At 41.8% G+C, this 18396-nt stretch overlaps 1 protein-coding gene across 1 annotated transcript; it reads left to right on the top strand.

Moving 5' to 3' along the window:
• Positions 1-5602: 5602 nt before the first annotated feature.
• LOC147461691 (nucleobase-ascorbate transporter 6-like) lies at positions 5603-10297 on the top strand. Its single transcript, XM_086509164.1, has 14 exons — positions 5603-5932; positions 6301-6398; positions 6492-6668; positions 6746-6846; positions 6971-7046; positions 7118-7177; positions 7412-7581; positions 7911-8007; positions 8288-8374; positions 8473-8531; positions 8619-8710; positions 8827-8904; positions 9167-9327; positions 9657-10297. The coding sequence occupies exons 1-14, from the start codon at positions 5824-5826 to the stop codon at positions 9864-9866; spliced, it is 1575 nt and encodes a 524-aa protein (XP_086365290.1). The 5' UTR covers positions 5603-5823; the 3' UTR covers positions 9867-10297.
• The last annotated feature ends 8099 nt before the right edge of the window (positions 10298-18396 follow it).

The following is an 18396-nucleotide window of genomic DNA, read 5'->3' as shown; positions in this document are numbered from 1 at the left end:
GTCAGGCATAAGATGTCTAAGACCACACATTCTGCGCACACACACACTAGAAATTTACGGACATTTTCTCAGCCCAGTATAAGCGTTTTGATATATATTCTGCTCGTGAGTGAGCTTGAGCCTAGGTGCTCTAACTCACAGCTAGCACGTGGCTAAGCTGCTACTCAAATTAGTCTTCATCGGTTCATCGATTGGACACTATTTTGCATAAGGGCTATGAGCCAAACAGGCTAAGAGCCGTTGTCAGGCCAGGGGGCAAGGCCCAGCTCTTATCATTCTTTGGGTGATTGTTTTCAAGATATACTCACAGCAGCTGATCTCTACAAGAAAGTACAGATGCAGCAATCAGTTGTGACAACATGGCTGTCCATAAGAGCTTAGCAGTTCACTTGTCTGGGTCTCCTACTCTCTCTACAGCACTACGGAGTGTCTATGGACATACTGTTTTCGGGTAAGACCCGGCGGGTAATTGCTACATCACCCCATAGGCAGTAATGATCACAGTTTCATCTGCATTGAGGATCACAGTTGATCTCTCCCAGTTATACTTTCAAGGAAAGAATTCCGCAATCTACCACGCGGTAACAGACGAACACATTCCACTCAATCTGTATACGGTTAACTAAGTTGGTTACCGTTATTTGCTAGTTGAGCAGTTTCTACAAATAGTCTTATCAAGGGGTTTGACTACGTAGATTCTAATCAAAGGGCTTGGTTTGCAAGGGCAACATCCCGGGTTCTCGGTGCAATGCTGTTTGTTTTTTTCAGGTAGGGGACGTGCTCCTCTCCATTTGCATACAGGTAAGTGAACGTTATGTTCAAATTTCCAGGCACGCATTTCTTGATTTGGTGTTATTCCATTTTCAGTATGCTTTACTTGGTTTTTCAAGACGTCTAAGTACGCTTGAATGTTACAGAGCCATGCCAAGAGCATGTCGGCACAAAGTATTTTGGGCTAGGTGTCCAATCTATCTTTTTGCCTTATGTTGTTACGAACCTACTTGTAGGGTTCAATTTGGCACATGTTGTCACATGGGATACAACATGGTCTCGGAACTCAAGGAGTTTGGTCTAGCCAGTGTGGAGCAATGAATGAGGGTCCCTCTCACTCTTGTCGTAGGTTTAGAGTTACCTCCACACACAAGTACATCTTGTACTTGAAGGATGTTCTTTTTTACACATCCTTACATGAGACATATTCCACATGTGGAGAATATGAGTTTCTGGACTGACACTGGCGCCATTATTTCAATTATGTGTCACGACAAAGTCCCTAGGTGCTGGTCACATCTATTTTCTATACCATTTTTAGCACGACGTATCAGGAGCAATTTCGTGGCCATAAATTGTCGGATACTTAGAATGCCTTGTTAAGTTACAAGTACTGCTAAACAACATTACAGATGGTTGTTTATACACATATAGCAAGGCTATAAGTTGTTAATGAAAAAGTTTCATTGTCTGTACCTAGAAGTGATCAATGTTTCACCTTCTCTTATGGTTCAGACGTTCCAGCAAGGCTTGCAAAAGATTGCAACTAAAAGTATTTAGTTTCTTTTCAGAACTATTTACATTTCTTTTAATGTGTGCTAGGCGCATCACCTTTGCCATAAGTACTTGCAAGGATCATTATGGATATACAGATTCGGGTTAGTTTTTGCTAAACGCATGCACACTAGGTGTTATGGGCCCTAGTGTTTAGCAAAGGTTGATTTGAAACGGCATGCATATTCCTCAGGTTGTTGCTTATGAAGCATTTTGCACTCTATGTGCACTATCTCTCTGAGATAACTTTTGGGTCTACTAATCACCAATAGAGGTCATGGCTCGGTTTGGGTGTTTGTGGATTTTTTCAAGTTAACCACGATGGTTATTTCAGACATTGTTGATTCTTCACCAATGTTAAACACTACTGTGATTCCCCTGTTTACTAGTCATCTGGGACGACTGTCTGTAAACCGTGAGGAAAACACAACTTAGTACTATCAGTTATCCAAGGGGATATGCAGATTACAAAGAGTAATCTGGTGCTAAAGGATCTGTTAAGAGCATACATTAGCACAACACATTTCTCAATAGATGATTTTCTCCCTATTCTAGAATTTACTTAAGTATGATTTTCGACTTTGAACACCTCTGGTGGTGGGGTTGGAGATTGTGTCAATACTTTCATACGTCAAGGACTTACCAAGTGTGCTGACAAAGTATGTTGGCAAGTAACCTTCATTAGGGATGAACAGGTAGTTCTTTGTATTCCAAACTATTTAGAAATGCAACATGAGGACATTCCCTATCTACAGACTTTTCAAGATACTCAGGCTAGTAGGAAATCTGACTCACAACTGCATGGAAAGTTATGCCAAGGTTTCCTTGCATTATTCGAGTACCTTCAGAAGATATGAAAACTAGTTATGCCTTTGGACAAACTCTTAGTTGTGGTTACTCCTTTACATCACTCAAGTGAGTTATAAATGGAGTTACCATTTAGACCCAAGTGGTTGTAAACGGACAACAATGTTGAAAATCAAGATATTGCTCTTGGTTTCATTGAATCTCCTCACTGCACCAATTATCGGTCATACAGACAACTGGCTCACTTATGGGACGTCAATAAAGAGAACATCAGTATTCTTAAGAAGATATTACTACTTGTGTTTTCGAGGACGAAAACTCTTCCTTAAGGGGGGAGTAATGTCAGGACAAGGGTCCTACGGGGCAAGGCCCAACCTAGGGGGTCAAGGACCTAGGCCAAGGGCCGACTAGACCAGTGCGGACTGGGGATCCGCTTAGGGCAAGTGCTAGGAGCTAGCCTATATAAGGGGCGGTAGGGAGGGGGATCCCAAGTTTAGTTACCCTAGGTCTTATAATCCGATAACAACACTTTTGGAAACCTGATGTAGAAACCTAGTAGAGAAAATAGAGAGCAAACAACAACAAACCTAACAACCCAATGCAAAAACTGATAGCGAAGGAGGATCTGATAACAACACTTTGGAAACCTGATGTAGAAACCTGGTAGAGCAAAGCAACAAGCCAACAACAATAAACCTAACAACCCAACGCAAAAATTCAAGAAGCACGAAAGACAAGGACCACAATGAAGAAAATAGAAATGAAGGAAACCAATGAAATTAAATGAAAAACATGCTCTGAAACATATCACCCACACCACACACCCATCCATATAAAATCACATGCCCACACTCAGTCACCCATCAAAAAGTCAGATTGAAAAGCATGAGGAAAACAATGCTTGCAAAAACCAAGTCCTACACACACAAAAAAAATAAATTCAAAGCAAGGAATGCAAGTTGAAAAAAAACAAAAGGAAGCTAGGCAAAAACAAGGGAACAAACAAAGAAAAGCAGACCCGCCTATTAACATGTACCATTCATTTCCTAAGTTGAGAAATTTATGTATCTCCATGCAGACTAACAAACAGGACTCGATGTGGGGCCCTTTGCTCACAAGGTTCCCTTAAATTTGAAGAAAGAGGTTCCATCCCTGCAAGCAAACACCCTACTTTGCTTTGTGCTTTTGAAAGTGTTATGTTAAGTGCCTGGATTAAATTAAGAATGGGGAGTCCTCCAGTGATTTTTTGCTACACTGCACAAAGCAGGCCCTCGACGCAACCTCATACTTTGGATGAGTATGCGCTGTGTGGCAAAAGCCACCCTAACAAGGTTGAAAACAAGATGACTCTGGATAAAAGGTGGTCGAGAACTGAAGCAGGACCGAAGTTGCTCGTAGAGCTGACAAGGTGGGAAGCCCTCTCTGCTATGAAAAAGCTCCAAATCAGTTTGCCTTTCAGGCAGATATGAGCTGAAGACATTGCATGTGCTGAGTGTAGGTTGATTATAAACGACATATACTAAGCTAGAGACAAGGGATACGACAAGAAAAGGATGTAGCGTCTGTAGGGTGCAACTCGAGCCAACACTAGCTACAAAGAAACATGGCGAAGAAGAACAACAAAATGTAGGGAACATGCCAATGTCGAATGACGATAGCATGGAAACGTGGGCAAACAAGTGTGCCACAAGAGGGACTAGGCGACGGTGGCAACGAGTGATGCACATGCAGCAATAAGTGTTTGCAGCATTCGACATACAGAGGGAGCCTTCTCTCTCTCTCTCTCTCTCTCTGCCTCCCTCCCTATCTTTCTCACACACAACAATTTCCTTGCTATTGAATCTTCAAAATTAAAGTAGAGCAAGTTCTTAGGGTAAAGGGGCCAATAGGGTAACAATTAACTTGGGGAGCTTTGATCTTCCTCCTTGGAACTCAATTTTGAGTGCAGAGTAGCTCATTGCATTCGTCTTGCCATGAGGTTTCATGAAAAGAAATTTTGAGTTCGTACCCTTAGGCTGGGTTTAGACTGAACCGACGGAAGAAACAAACCTTCGTAAATCTGCAGCCGCCTAGTGTGAACAATGTGAGGAGGAAAAGTGAAAAAGTGAAGGGGACTGCGAGAGGCCATCAACTCTTCCGGGGGGGGGGTCGGAAGAAAAATGGAGGGCCTGACGGAAGAGCGTCTCAACTCCAACCAATTAAATTTCGCCATGAAAGATCGACGCCCCTTCCATTTTTCTTCCGCCGCCTAGTCTGAACCCACCCTTAGTGGCCTCTCTACTCGAGTCTCTCACCTTTCATTTTCTCTCTCTCTCTCTCTCTCTCACACACACACACACTCACACACACACTCTTTCAATATGAACATCCCCACATTCTCATTGTCCCCCTCTCTCTCTCTCACACACACACACACACACACACACACACAAACAAAGGGTTCATTGCTATACAATCTTCAAAACATATAAGAGGCGCTTCACATGTCAAGGGGCAAGGTTCATCAGTTTTGTCACCTACATGGAAGAGAGAAGGGGGGTTCGTTTGCCCGAGTCAATTTTGTGTAGCTATTGGAATTTGAAGAGTCAATTTTGTGTAGCTATTGGAATTTGGCACTAACGAAGCGATATGTTGAAATTTGGAGGGGTGAGCATGAACGAGTGCTTAGTTAGGGTGTGGAAATTGGAGGACTTCTAGGAAGAGGCGGCTGTGGTAAATACGTAGTCCTGATAGCTGACAGGGGCTGTAATGTGAGAGCGGGAGAGAGGAAGAGTTTTTAGGAAGAGAAAATCAAGGAGAGAATTTCAGAGAAAACAATAAGTTATATCACTCTTGAATTTGCCCTAAGGCGGTGGATTGTACTATATATATATAATATATATATAATTTTATAAATGTGATTTCTAGAGAGAGAATGGCATCCGATGAATTTCTCAGCCTCGTCAATTTTGACTTGGCTGAGATGAAAAAGCAGAGATAGAAAGACAATCGGGAGGAGAGAGAATGAGAAATGGAGAGAGAGGGGAAACGGAGCCTAGGTGGTAGGGAGGGATTTGAAAGTTGAAAAGTTGAACTGAGAAATTGAGAGCATTGAAGAGAGAGAATGATTGTAGAGAGAGCAGAGGCCTCAGAGGAGAGAGGAGAGAGAGGAAGGGGACACAAGGACAGCCCGTTGAAGTTCTATACGTCTATTATGGCACTTGGCAATTAAAATACGCATTTCAATTTATTTAATATGTTAATTCCGCTAAAGCACTTCTCTTCTCCTCCTTCTCCCTCTCTTTTCCTCTCTCTCTCTCCTCTCTCTCTGCTTCCCCTGCCTATTGGCTTCGTCTTCCTCCTCTTCTCCTCTCTTCTATGTAGATTTTCCTCTTCTGCGAGTGCTTGTGAGTGTTGGGCATTTGTACATACAGTTTTGCTGCATGGTAATGGTGTGTGTGTAGCGAGAGGGTGCGAGGGACGAGAGAGAAGATGACTAACAACCAGAACCAGGGGCCCAAAGCGGACGATCACAGCCATTTACACCCTCGCGACCAGCTACCCAATATCGATTACTGCATCTCCAGCCCCCCATCATGGCGTAAGTACTCCTCTTCTCATTCTTTCAGACTCCATTGCGCTCGAATGCTCTGTTTTCAGATGGCTCACTATCGCCATTGACACTCCATGAACATACTCGCTTGCTCTGTTTCTGATGCTCCATATCTCCGTTACATTTGCACCACTTTGTAAGCACTGTGTGTATAGTTGCCTCTTTTAGCTACTTGCATCTGTAGGGTTAGCTGTGTACGTACACAGAAGTCTACATCTGCTGCAGATTTACTCGGTTTAGCTCCTGGAAGCCCTGTTTGTACATATTCTGCTACTCATGTTTTTCTCTTTAAAGCTTCACGGAGAAGCTCTGGTTTCCTCCATTGATCCACTTCTCAAGGTTTTCCTCAAATGCAGCGGAGGCAATCATCTTGGGATTTCAGCACTACTTTGTTGTCCTTGGAACCACGGTTCTCATCCCCACTCTTCTTGTACCTCAGATGGGAGGTGGCAATGTGAGTTATCGCCATCATCGATTGGCTATGTGATCATATTAGTTTTGGCTGGAATCTTAACACTCAGCTCTATTTACTCTTTATGGCTGCCAGAATGAGAAAGTAAGAGTTATTCAGACTTTGCTGTTTGCAACTGGTCTCAACACCCTGCTTCAATCTTGGTTTGGGACGCGGCTGCCAGCTGTAATCGGAGGGTCATATGCATTTATTGTGCCAATCCTTACTATCATCTACTCTGATGAAATGCAAGCCATCGGTGACCAGCATCAGGTGAGCTATCCTCTCACCTTGTCATCAAACTGCAGATGTTTATTGTTTGCTTAATGATGTGGTGACCTTGTTTACAGCGCTTTTTGCATACTATGCGGGCTATTCAAGGAGCTCTGATTGCATCCTCCACTGTACAAATTGTTCTTGGCTTCAGTGGCTTATGGGGAATTGTCGTGAGGTACGGTGCAACTGAGATATTAACCTCTCTTTTGTGTGATATCATCATGAGTGATGATATTGTATACTTAAAACCTTTTTTTGATTTTCCTACCAAGTGGTGAGTGATTTACATCTTTGTGCAGGTACATAAGTCCGTTAGGAGCTGCCCCTTTGGTGGGACTAGTTGGCCTTGGGCTTTATACTTTAGGGTTTCCAGGGGTGAGTGCTCTGTTGTTGCACAGTATATGTTTTGGCCAAGGATGCACCTTAAATTCTGATGATTGATCCAGGTTGCAAAATGCATTGAAATTGGGCTTCCACAACTGATTGCCTTGTTGATTCTCTCCCAAGTAAGTATCACTTTTTTGAATGAGGCAGTACACTAAGGAAATGCACAATTGAATCAGAATTCCTCTTATTAAGAGGAAATAGTTTATTATGCATTGAAAACTCTTATGAAAAGATAGCTTCTATGGCCATCATTTGTCATGAGGCGCATGTTTTCACTTTCTTGCTGAGAGCTTTGATACTCATCTCAATCAGTACAAATGTAAGGTTTGCTTGTGGTTCTTACCAAAATGCAGTATGTCAAGTACAAGAACAAGTTGGAGCGGTACTGCATTTTGTTGAGCGTGCCTGTGATTTGGGCCTATGCTTACTTGCTCACTATCAGTGGAGCTTACAAGCACACACCTGTGCTTACTCAACAACACTGCCGGACTGATCGTGCTGGATTAGTGGAGGCTGCACCTTGGTAAGCAGGCTCATGATTCTGCCGGTCTTGTTTCCAACCATATCGGAAACTTAGGTTTCTTTTGTTCTTGTTTGTGAAATGCCCAAATTCTTTTATTGGAGTAAGAGCTTTGTGTCAGGGGTTTCCTTTATCATAATTGTTTTGTTTATCTCCTCTGGTCCTTTACACCATGAAAGCTCGCATGGAACTAAACTGGCGATGCACCTATTTGGAGTGATAAGCCTTGAAACCCCTTTACTACTTGCATCAATCAATTTAAGTAGGCAGCTACAAATTGAAACGTTTGTTTGCATGGCAATACCTTCTTAATGTCAAAACTGTGCTTTCAGGCTTAGAATTCCTTACCCTCTGGAGTGGGGTCATCCTACATTCGATGCGGCTCACACCTTCTCCATGATGGCTTCAGTTCTTGTTGCGACTGTTGAGGTATGTCTAGCTGTGTGCTTCATCCGAGTATGGTATGGTTTAGCTTGTGCCTGAGACATATTCCACTTGCTGCACAAAAGAATTCAGACGAGCTTTCTTCAATGGTGCTTTGTCAAAAGTCTCAAAAAATGCTATATGTGGAAGTTAGGGATTTGTTTGCCTTAGTGTTGATGCTAGCATACTATGATTGCATCTATATCTAATGCCAAAAAATGTGCATAAACCCATAATCTTCAGCATTTTAGAACAAACGTGGTTTTGGGTGGGGCTGTGTATGCAGTCTACGGGTGGCTACCTGGCAGCAATGCGGTTTGCAAGTGCAACTCCTCCACCTCCTTTCATAATGAGCAGGGGCATTGGATGGCAGGTCAGTATGCTTGTCATTCTTTACTGTCGTACGTAATTTTTCCAATCTGCCCAACTGTCATTAATGCTGTTGTGTGCCTATATTTTGAGCATGAGTAGGGGGTTGGCCTTTTGATTGATGGTCTACTTGGAACTCTTACTGGTTCTACTGTATCCATGTGAGTATGAGAATAGAAAGTCCCCTTATGTTTGCTTTTAAGGAAATTATACGACATTCCCTGACCTAGTTTTGGTTCATGGTTTAGTGAGAATGTTGGTCTTCTAGGTGTCACTAAAGTGGGCAGCCGGCGAGTCACAGAGATAGCTGCTGGGTTTATGATCTTCTTCTCCCTTTTTGGTAAACATTAAAACTAAGTATTGATAGCAAGTTACAGTGTAATATTCTACTGAGTTCAAGGGAACAGAGAATGAGGGCTCTTTGCACACCTTTATTTTTTGACTGATGGCTTGCAGGGAAGTTTGGTTCCATTATAGCCTCAGTTCCGGGGCCCATCTCTGCAGCAATTTTCTGCCTTCTATTCAGTAAAGTGGGTATGTGCCATCTGTGTTTATGTACGCTTTGGAGCTTGATATTTTACTTCCATCAGAGCATTTGTCTGATATGCCTGTGTCAAGGATTCTCTCCTTGAACTGTGAGGGGTATTTTAAGTTTTTAGCGTCTTACTGTACTTAGCATTGCCTTCAGTATGAGTGCATTACAATCTGCTGGTGGACCAGCCCGTGTCGTGTTGGGCCCCTGTTGTTTGTGGATTTGCTCTCAAGGCTAACATACTGTTTGTACTTAATACTGCAGTGGGCTGCGGTTTCTCCTTTTTGCAATTCGTGCACATGAATGATTCTCGTAGCAAATTCATTCTGGGCTTCTCTGTATACATGGGCATTTCAGTGCCTTATTACTTCACTCAATATGCCAGTACTGCAGGACATGGACCTGTCCGGTCAGCTTCCCATTGGGTATGTTTTCTGTTTACATGTGCAATTTTTGTTTCAAATTTGCAAATAAATCGCTTTGCTTCTAATAGTTTGACTGTGCACGGGACCATACACAACGTTTTGCTCTTTATTGTTGTGATGGCTTCTCTCTGATTTTTCTCGGAATTCTGCACCTTTGATAATGTTTTCAGTGTGAGCGCCAATGGAGAGGGGTATGACTAACAATGGTGGAACATCCATAACACTTTCACTCTCTTTTTGTGGGTTAAGTGCATGTGGGTGTGTATGTTGGCAGGGAAATGCAAGCTTTCTCGTCTCGTTTGCTTTTAATTATGATTTTTCCTTTGCAGTTCAATGACTTCGTGTATGTGCTTTTCACTTCCCCTGCTACGGTTGGCTTCATATTGGCTATACTACTGGATGTGTCTTTAAGGCACAAGGACTACAAGAAGTACAACGGCTCAAAGTATTGGAAGAAATTCAGGAAATGGGATGGGGATGCGCGTAATGCGGAGTTCTATTCCTTGCCATTCCGCTTGAACGAGTATTGGGAGCGCTAGGTGGAGTTGCCATCATATATTATCTATCTACTGCTTACTACCTTACCTACCATCCACCATGTAACCCAGCCACTCACATATCCTTGTTCAGAATCATCACTTCAGGAACTATTTTTTTGGGTGGCTTTTGGCAATAGATTCCACCTGTAGAATCATGTCGATAGACAGAATTTTCGTCTCTTTCCAGGTTCTTGTGAAGACAAATCCTAGATCTCAATCTAGAAATTGCTTCGTCCTGAGCTGCGACAAGGCTTTGCAACTTTTTGAAATGTAAATTGTTCTTTTGATGAATCATGCAAAGCATTTACTTCTGGAGTCGCAGCATGGTTCTTTTCTGAGGACACACTAACAAGACCCATGAGCTGTATAGACTGATGTATTTTCCTGTTATATTTTTGGGAATTGATTTGTAGTTCATGGTTTGAGTACAATCTTCTGACTATAGTATGCCAAAATGTCTTACATTGAAGTTAAGCCAACAAAAGCTCTAGAGATTCTTAGGCTTATGAGCCCCATTCAGAATTATTTGACATGGACAATTGTATTTGTCGACTTGCTATTAAATGGTAGTTGAAGGCATTTGCAGTGCTGAAGAATGACATCTCATGAATCGTTAATATAGTTGATAGGTCAAGCTAAGGGCTCAGCATGTCTAAGGGGTGCTTCTCTAATGCCATTGAGTCTTAGCAACCTGTGATGATTATGGAGGATGGACGAAGGATTGATAAGCCTCGAGTGAAGGTGACTTGGTATGCACGAAGTGTAAAGCTAAATTAGTTCGAGGTCAGCATTTCTGTCGATTTGTACGATGCACAAAGTGTAAAGCTAAAGTGCTTTGAGCTTCAGTCTTTTGGTTGATTTGTGCTGGTGGTTTTGCTGTGATTTGAATATGGGTGAAAAGAATCTAGAGTGGTTGTGAGCTTAACAATGTTGCCCTATGTGGGTGCATAGAGAATGTGAGTGGACCAATGGCTATCACAGATCAAGGTTGGTGGTGAGTAGCATCGCAGTTTCTTCTTGGTATATGTGGGCGGTGGTGAAAATGGACAGGTTTGGTTGACATGAGGGCTATTGTGCATGCAGCCAGGGGAAAGAACACTTTTGTGGGGTGGTACAGAAGGACGTATAATAACCGGAGCTTTCATATATACATATACTTGTTGTTAGCTGGTGAAAGCGTAGTTGTGTGGTGTGCCCTAAAAGGTGTTTGGTTGGCAGTGGGCATCCATGTAACTGAAAGTCGTGTGGAATGGGGTTGCAGGTGCAAATGTATATTGCAAATGCTTTGCCAGCAGCAAGCCAGCTTATTTGAAAGGTATGCAACAGCAGCCGAGCTACAAAAGAGATTTATAGGAAGTCTGGAAGGAAGAGAGAGAGAGAGAGAGAGAGAGAGAGAGAGGGAGGCGTTGAAACTGAATTCCTTCTATTTTATGGCACGTACTCTCGCTCTAGACTCGCGTCATGGGCTCCTAAAGAACTTAGGGCCTCTACTGGCTACCCCTATGTGGACTTAATGGCTGCTCTCTCTCTCTCTCTCTCTCTCCTTGATTACGTCGTTCGGGTCAACTTCGAACAAGGAAGGAAGAGAGGAGCTACTAATGACGTGGACCTGTAGGCTGTGGGTGGTAGCTCTCTCTCTCTCTCTCTCTCTCTCTCTCTATATGTCCGAGGCGCTCTAGTAAAGCATTCCTTCACGTTCTCTTGGGTCCCGACTCCCGACTCTCCGCGCCCACGTACACAGGCATTGACCGTGTCTCTCTCTCTCTCTCTCTCTCTCTCTCTCTCTCGCGGTTCCACAGTATGCCTCTCTAGGCGTATTTGCGATTTAGAACAGGATTTGCTTATTTAAACAACGACGTAATCGCACAGAAATGCGCAGCAGCTGGCAGCCGCGCGACACCACAATTGCCTATAATTATTTTTAATATCTATGCGAATGTCTGCAAGTTTACGTAATCAAAAGAATAAAATAAATTATATGAAAGGGCGTGTGTGTGGTTGTGCCATAAGGGTTCGATTCCCCGTAAGTTCGTAACAGTGAGTTTAAATGTCCCAAGGTGTGGTTACCCAAAAAAAAGCGTGTGTGGTTGTGCCACTCGGGTTCGATTCCCTGTAAGTTCGTAACAGTGAATTTGAATGTCCCAGGTTTGTTGTGTGTTTGTGCCGACTTGGGTTCGATTCCCAGCAACGGGGAGAAAGATGCAGCCGCCAGCGGCATCGATGCACAAGCATGTGGATGCAGTATGAGTACTCAAGTGTACTTGTCTGTATGAGTGAGTGAGTGTGTGTTTTTGTGTTGGCAGCAGGGGGGCTTTCACCGACTAATCAGACACAAACGCTTTGCCTCTGCACTGCTACTTCGCAACTAAAAGTGTGTGATGGTGAAAGTCAAATTCCAGCTTTTTGTGCTTTTGTTACTTCCCCACCGGGCCACCTCTCCTCTGCTGATGATGAAGATATAGAGGAGGGGGCCCTACCATCATCACCTCAAAAGATTCTCCCTCCCTCCCTCCCTCCCTCCCTCCCTCCCTGCACAAGAAGTTTTGGTCAGATTCTTACAATAATTCCCACATTGTAACTTACCTCAACATCACGAGCTTCTATGAGAGAGGCATTGCATACCTGGCTAGGTACGATTGGGGGCAGGGGACCGCCGGCCCCCCCACAATCGTAGCGAGCTAGGTATGCGGTGCCTCTCGAGCAAAAGCTCATGATGTTATGCATTGTATGAAAAACACTGAAAAAGACTTCGTTTTCCTAGATGAGAAAATTCCTAATTCTTCTTGTGTAGGCTCAAGTGACGAGCCAAAGAATCAAGTTTTCAACTTGCAAAATGGGCATTAAAAAAAGGCTACCTTGCCTTTTGTTCTGGCTCTTCCCACTACAATTCTTTCTAACAATTAGTATTTTTTATAAACGATGCGCCTATCAATCTACATGGTGTTTCAAATTTTCTTGAAGAGGAGCTTAAAAACGATCTCTCTGAGCCCCTCCCCCCCCCCCCCCCCCCAAAAAAAAAAACAAAAAAACCAATGTTCGGGAGAAGTGTGCCTCAGCTTAGCGTTGGCAAAATCAAACGCCGGTTGAGGGGAGGGCAAGAAGGAGAAAATTCCGCTTAAAATACATGAAAAATAGTGTAATTTTGCAGAAATACTGACTAGTATTGTAAAATTTCCGGTTCAGATTTGTCTTGGAGGGATTTTTGTATGTTTGTGAAAATGATTTTCCCGAACATTGCCCCCAACCCCCACAAAAACAACCCCCCCCCCCCCCAAAAAAAACCACGCCCCCAAAAACCCCAAAATGTAAAATCTCCCAAGCTTTTACATACTTTTTAGGATAAGACTCAATAGAGTTTGAACTCTCGACGTCGAGGACACTATACGAGGCTCAAGCACCTTACCAATGAATCTATTGCCTAACGATGTGTTGAAGACTTGGCAATGCCGTTCCTACGTCCCTACTAGGAAAACCTTAAGTGTGCATTGTGCTCTTTACAATTTGCATATTCTTTTACATTCTTTTGTGAGAAGAGGGGGGGGGGGGGGGGGGGGGGGGGGGTTAGCTTCAATCCCTTGCAAGTATAGAGTATGGGTCTTAAAGCCCCCACACTAACATGCTACTGCCAGGCCATTGGATAGAACTTAGGTCTCTATGCTTATGTTAAAAGTGAAGCAACATGGGCTAGAATATACTATGGGCTAACTTTTTGACCTTGGGGATATTTAAAGGAAGCTACAACCTGGATTGGAAAACACCATCCACTTGAATCCAAGCCCAAAAGCTTATGCAGCCATCTTATATTGAACCACATGGTGCATGACTTTTCTTCAATCTAGTTCTAGCACAAGCTTGCAAGCTCATACGAATCTTGCTTTCTATCTTTGAGCTACTTTATAAACTTCAACCTTGTCCTATTGATTGAAACCTTTATGGTCTTAAGATAAAATGTTTCCAAGTGCATATAAAGTAGGCACTCTAGTCAAATCTCAAGTGCATATGAAAGTAGACCACTCTAGTAACCTAGAAAAAAGGAATTTTCTCAGGTGCATATAAGGTGGACACTAGGAATCAAAAGGCAAGCAAACGAGATGGCTCAAGGGTGGGGGGAAAGTAACGACTCAACAGAAAATCATTTGCTTCACACTATCATCCAACTCCTTTTTGCATGGTGGCCCCACATTCTTTCAACAAATGTTTTGGCAACTTGTTACCATACTATTTAAATGACTTCGAAACCCACCCGTGTCATTGTCAGCAAGGTTAATTTTTTGACGGTATTTTTGCCATTTTTTGGTTTCCATTTTTTATTGGTAAAAATGTGAGTCGCTGCAAAAAGTACTATGATATAGTCCCAAGTAGCTCTTTTCTTATGATAGTGCAAATCCACCGAGCTAGAGAGCCAACGATTATGTGTAGGTTGACGGTGCTTAGATGTGTGTGTATGTGATCCTTCATGCATCCATGGCCTCGAGAGGAGAGATGCCTTGCATGCATGCAAAAAACACCAATGTAGCTGAATCTTTGATACCAGTGAGAGACTTAGGAATATGGATGACATGCTCCGTCCAACATCCCTGTCTGTTCTAATAAACACGCCCTTGTGCTGGGTTCTCCATTGGGCTGTGCCTGACCGTAGGCCTCCACACTTGCTGTCAGAGTTTCTAATACTTACTTTTAGATTCAGTGGAATTTAACTATGAAAGGAGAGAGTTTTTCCTTAAAAGAGATAGAAAGGAGCATATAGGTTGTGCCGGGCTAATTTTATACACAAGTACACATCAAAAACACTATAAACATGTACATAATTCAAATAGAATACCCAATTAAGATTGATAACTCAATGAGGACCAGATTTGCTTGGAGCCGGTCCCCTCTCCATAAGGACTTGGTTTTCCTTATTTTTATGTCATTTAAAAAAAATTAATTTTTAGTTGCTCAACAATAATATACGTTGAGATTTGCTTGAATCTCTTTACTGTCAACACCGAATACATGACAAATCTAACATAACTCACACTCAATGCAGTTGTGTGCACTTTTTTGATATGAGAGATTTCGTGCGCTTATGGATTGTTCCCATCTACTTGCGCTATATTCTACTACATTCTGCTGCATGCTCTTTGTGCTCAGTGACACTATTGAACACTCTTCCTCTCTCTGCTGTGTGTATCTTAACGCCGTCCAAGAAGCACTAATGGAGAACAGAAGGCCTCGACGACCATCCGCAAGTATTAAGTATGTGGAAATATTCAACAACTTCGCTTTGGAAAATGGTCGTTGGCTTTCCACCACCATTACCATTGGAAGTTGGGTTCTCCTACAGACGAGAAAGAGAAAGCGCACAGGAAACGGATTTGTGGACAATTACAAAGGCACGATGAAAGACTTTCATTTGTCACAAACATGCAAAACAGTCTAAGAGGTGCTCATTGAATATGCATATATGCACTCAGACCTGCATCTGAGAGCAACACCGATAAGGTTTCCAGTCTACCGACCAAACCGTGCGTTTACTAACCTCCACTTAAGATTTTTTAGTTAATTGTTTAACTTATATTTAATGTGTGTGTTGCATATCATTGAATACACATATATACATTCAGAGCTGTGTCTAAGAGAGCAACATCGACAAGGTTTTCAACCCACTGACTAAACTGTGCGTTTATTAACCTCCACAAAAGATTTTTTTGTTTACTGTTTAACTTATGTCTAACTTGCCTGTTGTAGGATATCTATCCCTCAAACACAGAAGACTGACAGCCGGTGGATTTCATAATAGGAATTTTTGATGTATTCCATACATTGGTGGACGAACTACTGTATAACACTAGTGCTAGAAGAGCGCTGGCCGAGAGGGGGATATTTTTTTTTGACCACTTCTATAATGCATCACAATCTGCGCTTGGATTTGGCGATCTTCAATATCTCTTGCTTCCTCCAAAGGAGAGTCAACAATGGCCAATACCTGACTCTGAAACCTCATAGTATTTAAGACTAACACTAGAATGGTAACGGGACACTTTTATGGCCTTGGACACTTTTGTGTCCTGTTAAGTGACCATTTTGCTTGAATTATTTGAAGAGTATGAAAATGAATTTCTAGGTGCTATATATCCACAAAGTTGCCTTATGAGCTGAAAAAAACTTAGCATTTTTTTTGGAGTATCGATCTCACCATTAACATTATTCTTGCACAACATTTTTGAACCTAAACTGTGTAAAAAAACGGGTCCTGTTTTTGGCTTTTTTTCAATTTTTGGCAACTATACCACTCTAAACTTCATGTTTGTGAGGTTTAGATGGCTAGAGGTTAGGCCTTCATAGTTCTCAACATGTTTTGATGCTTGTAGGGAGAGCTAAGTGTTAAAATTGAAAGTTATGACCAATTTACAAGAATTGCATAATCCTGTTTTTTGACCAAAATTAGCACTTTTATGATTTTTTTGGTGGCTTTCTTGATATCTAAATTCAATTTTGATTATGTAAGTGTAATGTATAACATAAATCTAATCTTCCTTGAGTTTTAGGGGACCTAATATGCTATATAGCATAGTATATGATGATGGTTGAGTTTTTTGATTGCTGAAGAATACGATACATTTTAGAGTAGCAAGTATAACTTTCTCAATATTGCTAGTTTCTTAGGCCAATTGTGTCGTAGGTAGTAACCATATCTAATCATAGACTACAAACTTGGCTAGATATTGAGTAGTTTCTATGGGTTTCTAGAGGTCATAATGCTAAACCCAGTTTTTTCATGTTTGCTGTATTTAGCACTTTATCATTGCCCCCAAGGTTCCAATTCTAAGAGATTCATTATCATTTTGACATGCTCCATGGCTCCTTTTGAATCCAAAGGCCCAAAGGGAACCAAGAAAAAATGTATATAGTATCTGTATTGAGCGTGACTATAGAAACTTTGATGATAGGTCCCCAGAATGGCAAAAATGCAACTTTTTTGTACCTATTTTTTTTGCCCAAAAACAAATTAGTGAGGTAAAAGCTACCATATTTTTTGGTCACCAACCCATTGAAGTTAACGGGGCATTTTATCTCATGTCCTACAAAAATCCCGACTCTTATTTATATGCAATCAACCTTAAGAAATTGCTGTTTTGGGCAAAATGCATTGGTCCATCAACTTTGGAGGCTTGTAGTGACCAAGTGATGTGAAAAATTACAAGTTTCTCATTTTTTCCATATGTAGTAGTTATTGAACTATAAGCTCATGAAAGGATTTTTCAAAATGAGTGGATCTACTATGGTTTTGGAATTTTTTCCCAAAACCTTGAAAGAACACTTTTATGTCCTGTTAGGTTACCATTCTAGTGCTAAAGAGTCACCAAGAAATACAAAAGTGCTAAGACCAATATTTCAAGTAGGATGGTGTGTGCTTTAATCTTCATGCCCATGCATGGGTTCATCGACTTCTTCCATGATGAGGAGCTTAGGAAGACTACAACTATGTTTATCTGCAAGTCTGAGAAATGCCTCAATTTTTTTGATGAGTGTTGGGATGTTCATAATTCTCATGGCATCTTGTGCAAGGTAGATAAGACGTCTGTTGTGTGTAAATGCATGATAGTTTCTCAAAACTTCATAACTTCCTTCCACTACATAAGGTGGCATCGAGTGAATGGTCATCTGGTAGCTGTTGATCATGATTTGCATGATGAAATGACTAATTCTTTGAGGGTGCTTGAGATTTGGTGTGGACCAGACTTGGTGATCGTTCTTAGCATTTGACATTCGAGACAATGTGACACTACGGTAGGTGCGTGAGGACTTGGAGAATGAGATTGACCTCAACCTGCCTCCAAAATTTCTTTTCCAGTGCAACATGCAAAAGGTAGTATGTTTTGCAGGTACTACTTCCTTGTTTGTCATTGTCAATTTTTTTTGGCTTAATCTAATTGCTAGATTAATTATCATATAGGTCCCTCTAAGGAAGGAGAAGGAGATAATCTGTGCAAAGGTTAATGATGACCGATTGTTTCCGGTGTAATGCAACCCTTGATCAAAGAAGATGGCTCACACAAAGCATCATGATGTTCTGAACCCCAATTCTGTAACAAAGCATTAGAGCACGATTGTAATTTTTTTGCAAAAAAAGTCTGAGCACAAATGTTTTTTCGAGTCCACTGACTCAACTTGTCTTTACATTTGTATACTGAATTGTCCAATTCAAATAACTCTCATTTACAATAGTTGGGGGAGATCCCTCCCGTGCTTGATTATCATGACTAGAATGTAAAAGGCTCGCTTTGGGAAGGGATAGATTAAGAGTGAGGAGGAATAGAAGGTGAGTGAGCAAGTGCCAAGTCATGCTCATGATGATGGGTTGGGGTTTGAGGAGAGAATTGTGGTCCATCTTCGACATAGTTCACTAAGGAAGTTATATTCTTGAAAGGTGGAGTGGAGTTTGTGATGGGATGCTTGGGATATATTTCGCTGTCCAACCAATGGTCCACATTTTCATGCCTTGTGATCTGAAGTTCTCCTTCAAAGCTTCTAAAATGGTGTTTTG

The sequence above is a fragment of the Adiantum capillus-veneris genome, chromosome 3 (genome assembly GCF_014529385.1).
Source record: "Adiantum capillus-veneris isolate H3 chromosome 3, ASM1452938v2, whole genome shotgun sequence".
Taxonomy (NCBI): domain Eukaryota; kingdom Viridiplantae; phylum Streptophyta; class Polypodiopsida; order Polypodiales; family Pteridaceae; genus Adiantum; species Adiantum capillus-veneris.
Note: the sequence above shows the minus strand (reverse complement) of the source record. Positions and strands in the feature narration are given on the sequence as shown.

Bases quoted from the DNA above. Each gene is read 5' to 3' on its own strand.
- LOC147461691 (XM_086509164.1), top strand. From the start codon at position 5,824: ATGACTAACAACCAGAACCAGGGGCCCAAAGCGGACGATCACAGCCAT. The intron at 6,399-6,491 runs GTGAGTTATCGC...TATGGCTGCCAG, and splicing joins CTCAGATGGGAGGTGGCAAT to AATGAGAAAGTAAGAGTTAT. The intron at 8,375-8,472 runs GTCAGTATGCTT...GAGCATGAGTAG, and splicing joins GCAGGGGCATTGGATGGCAG to GGGGTTGGCCTTTTGATTGA.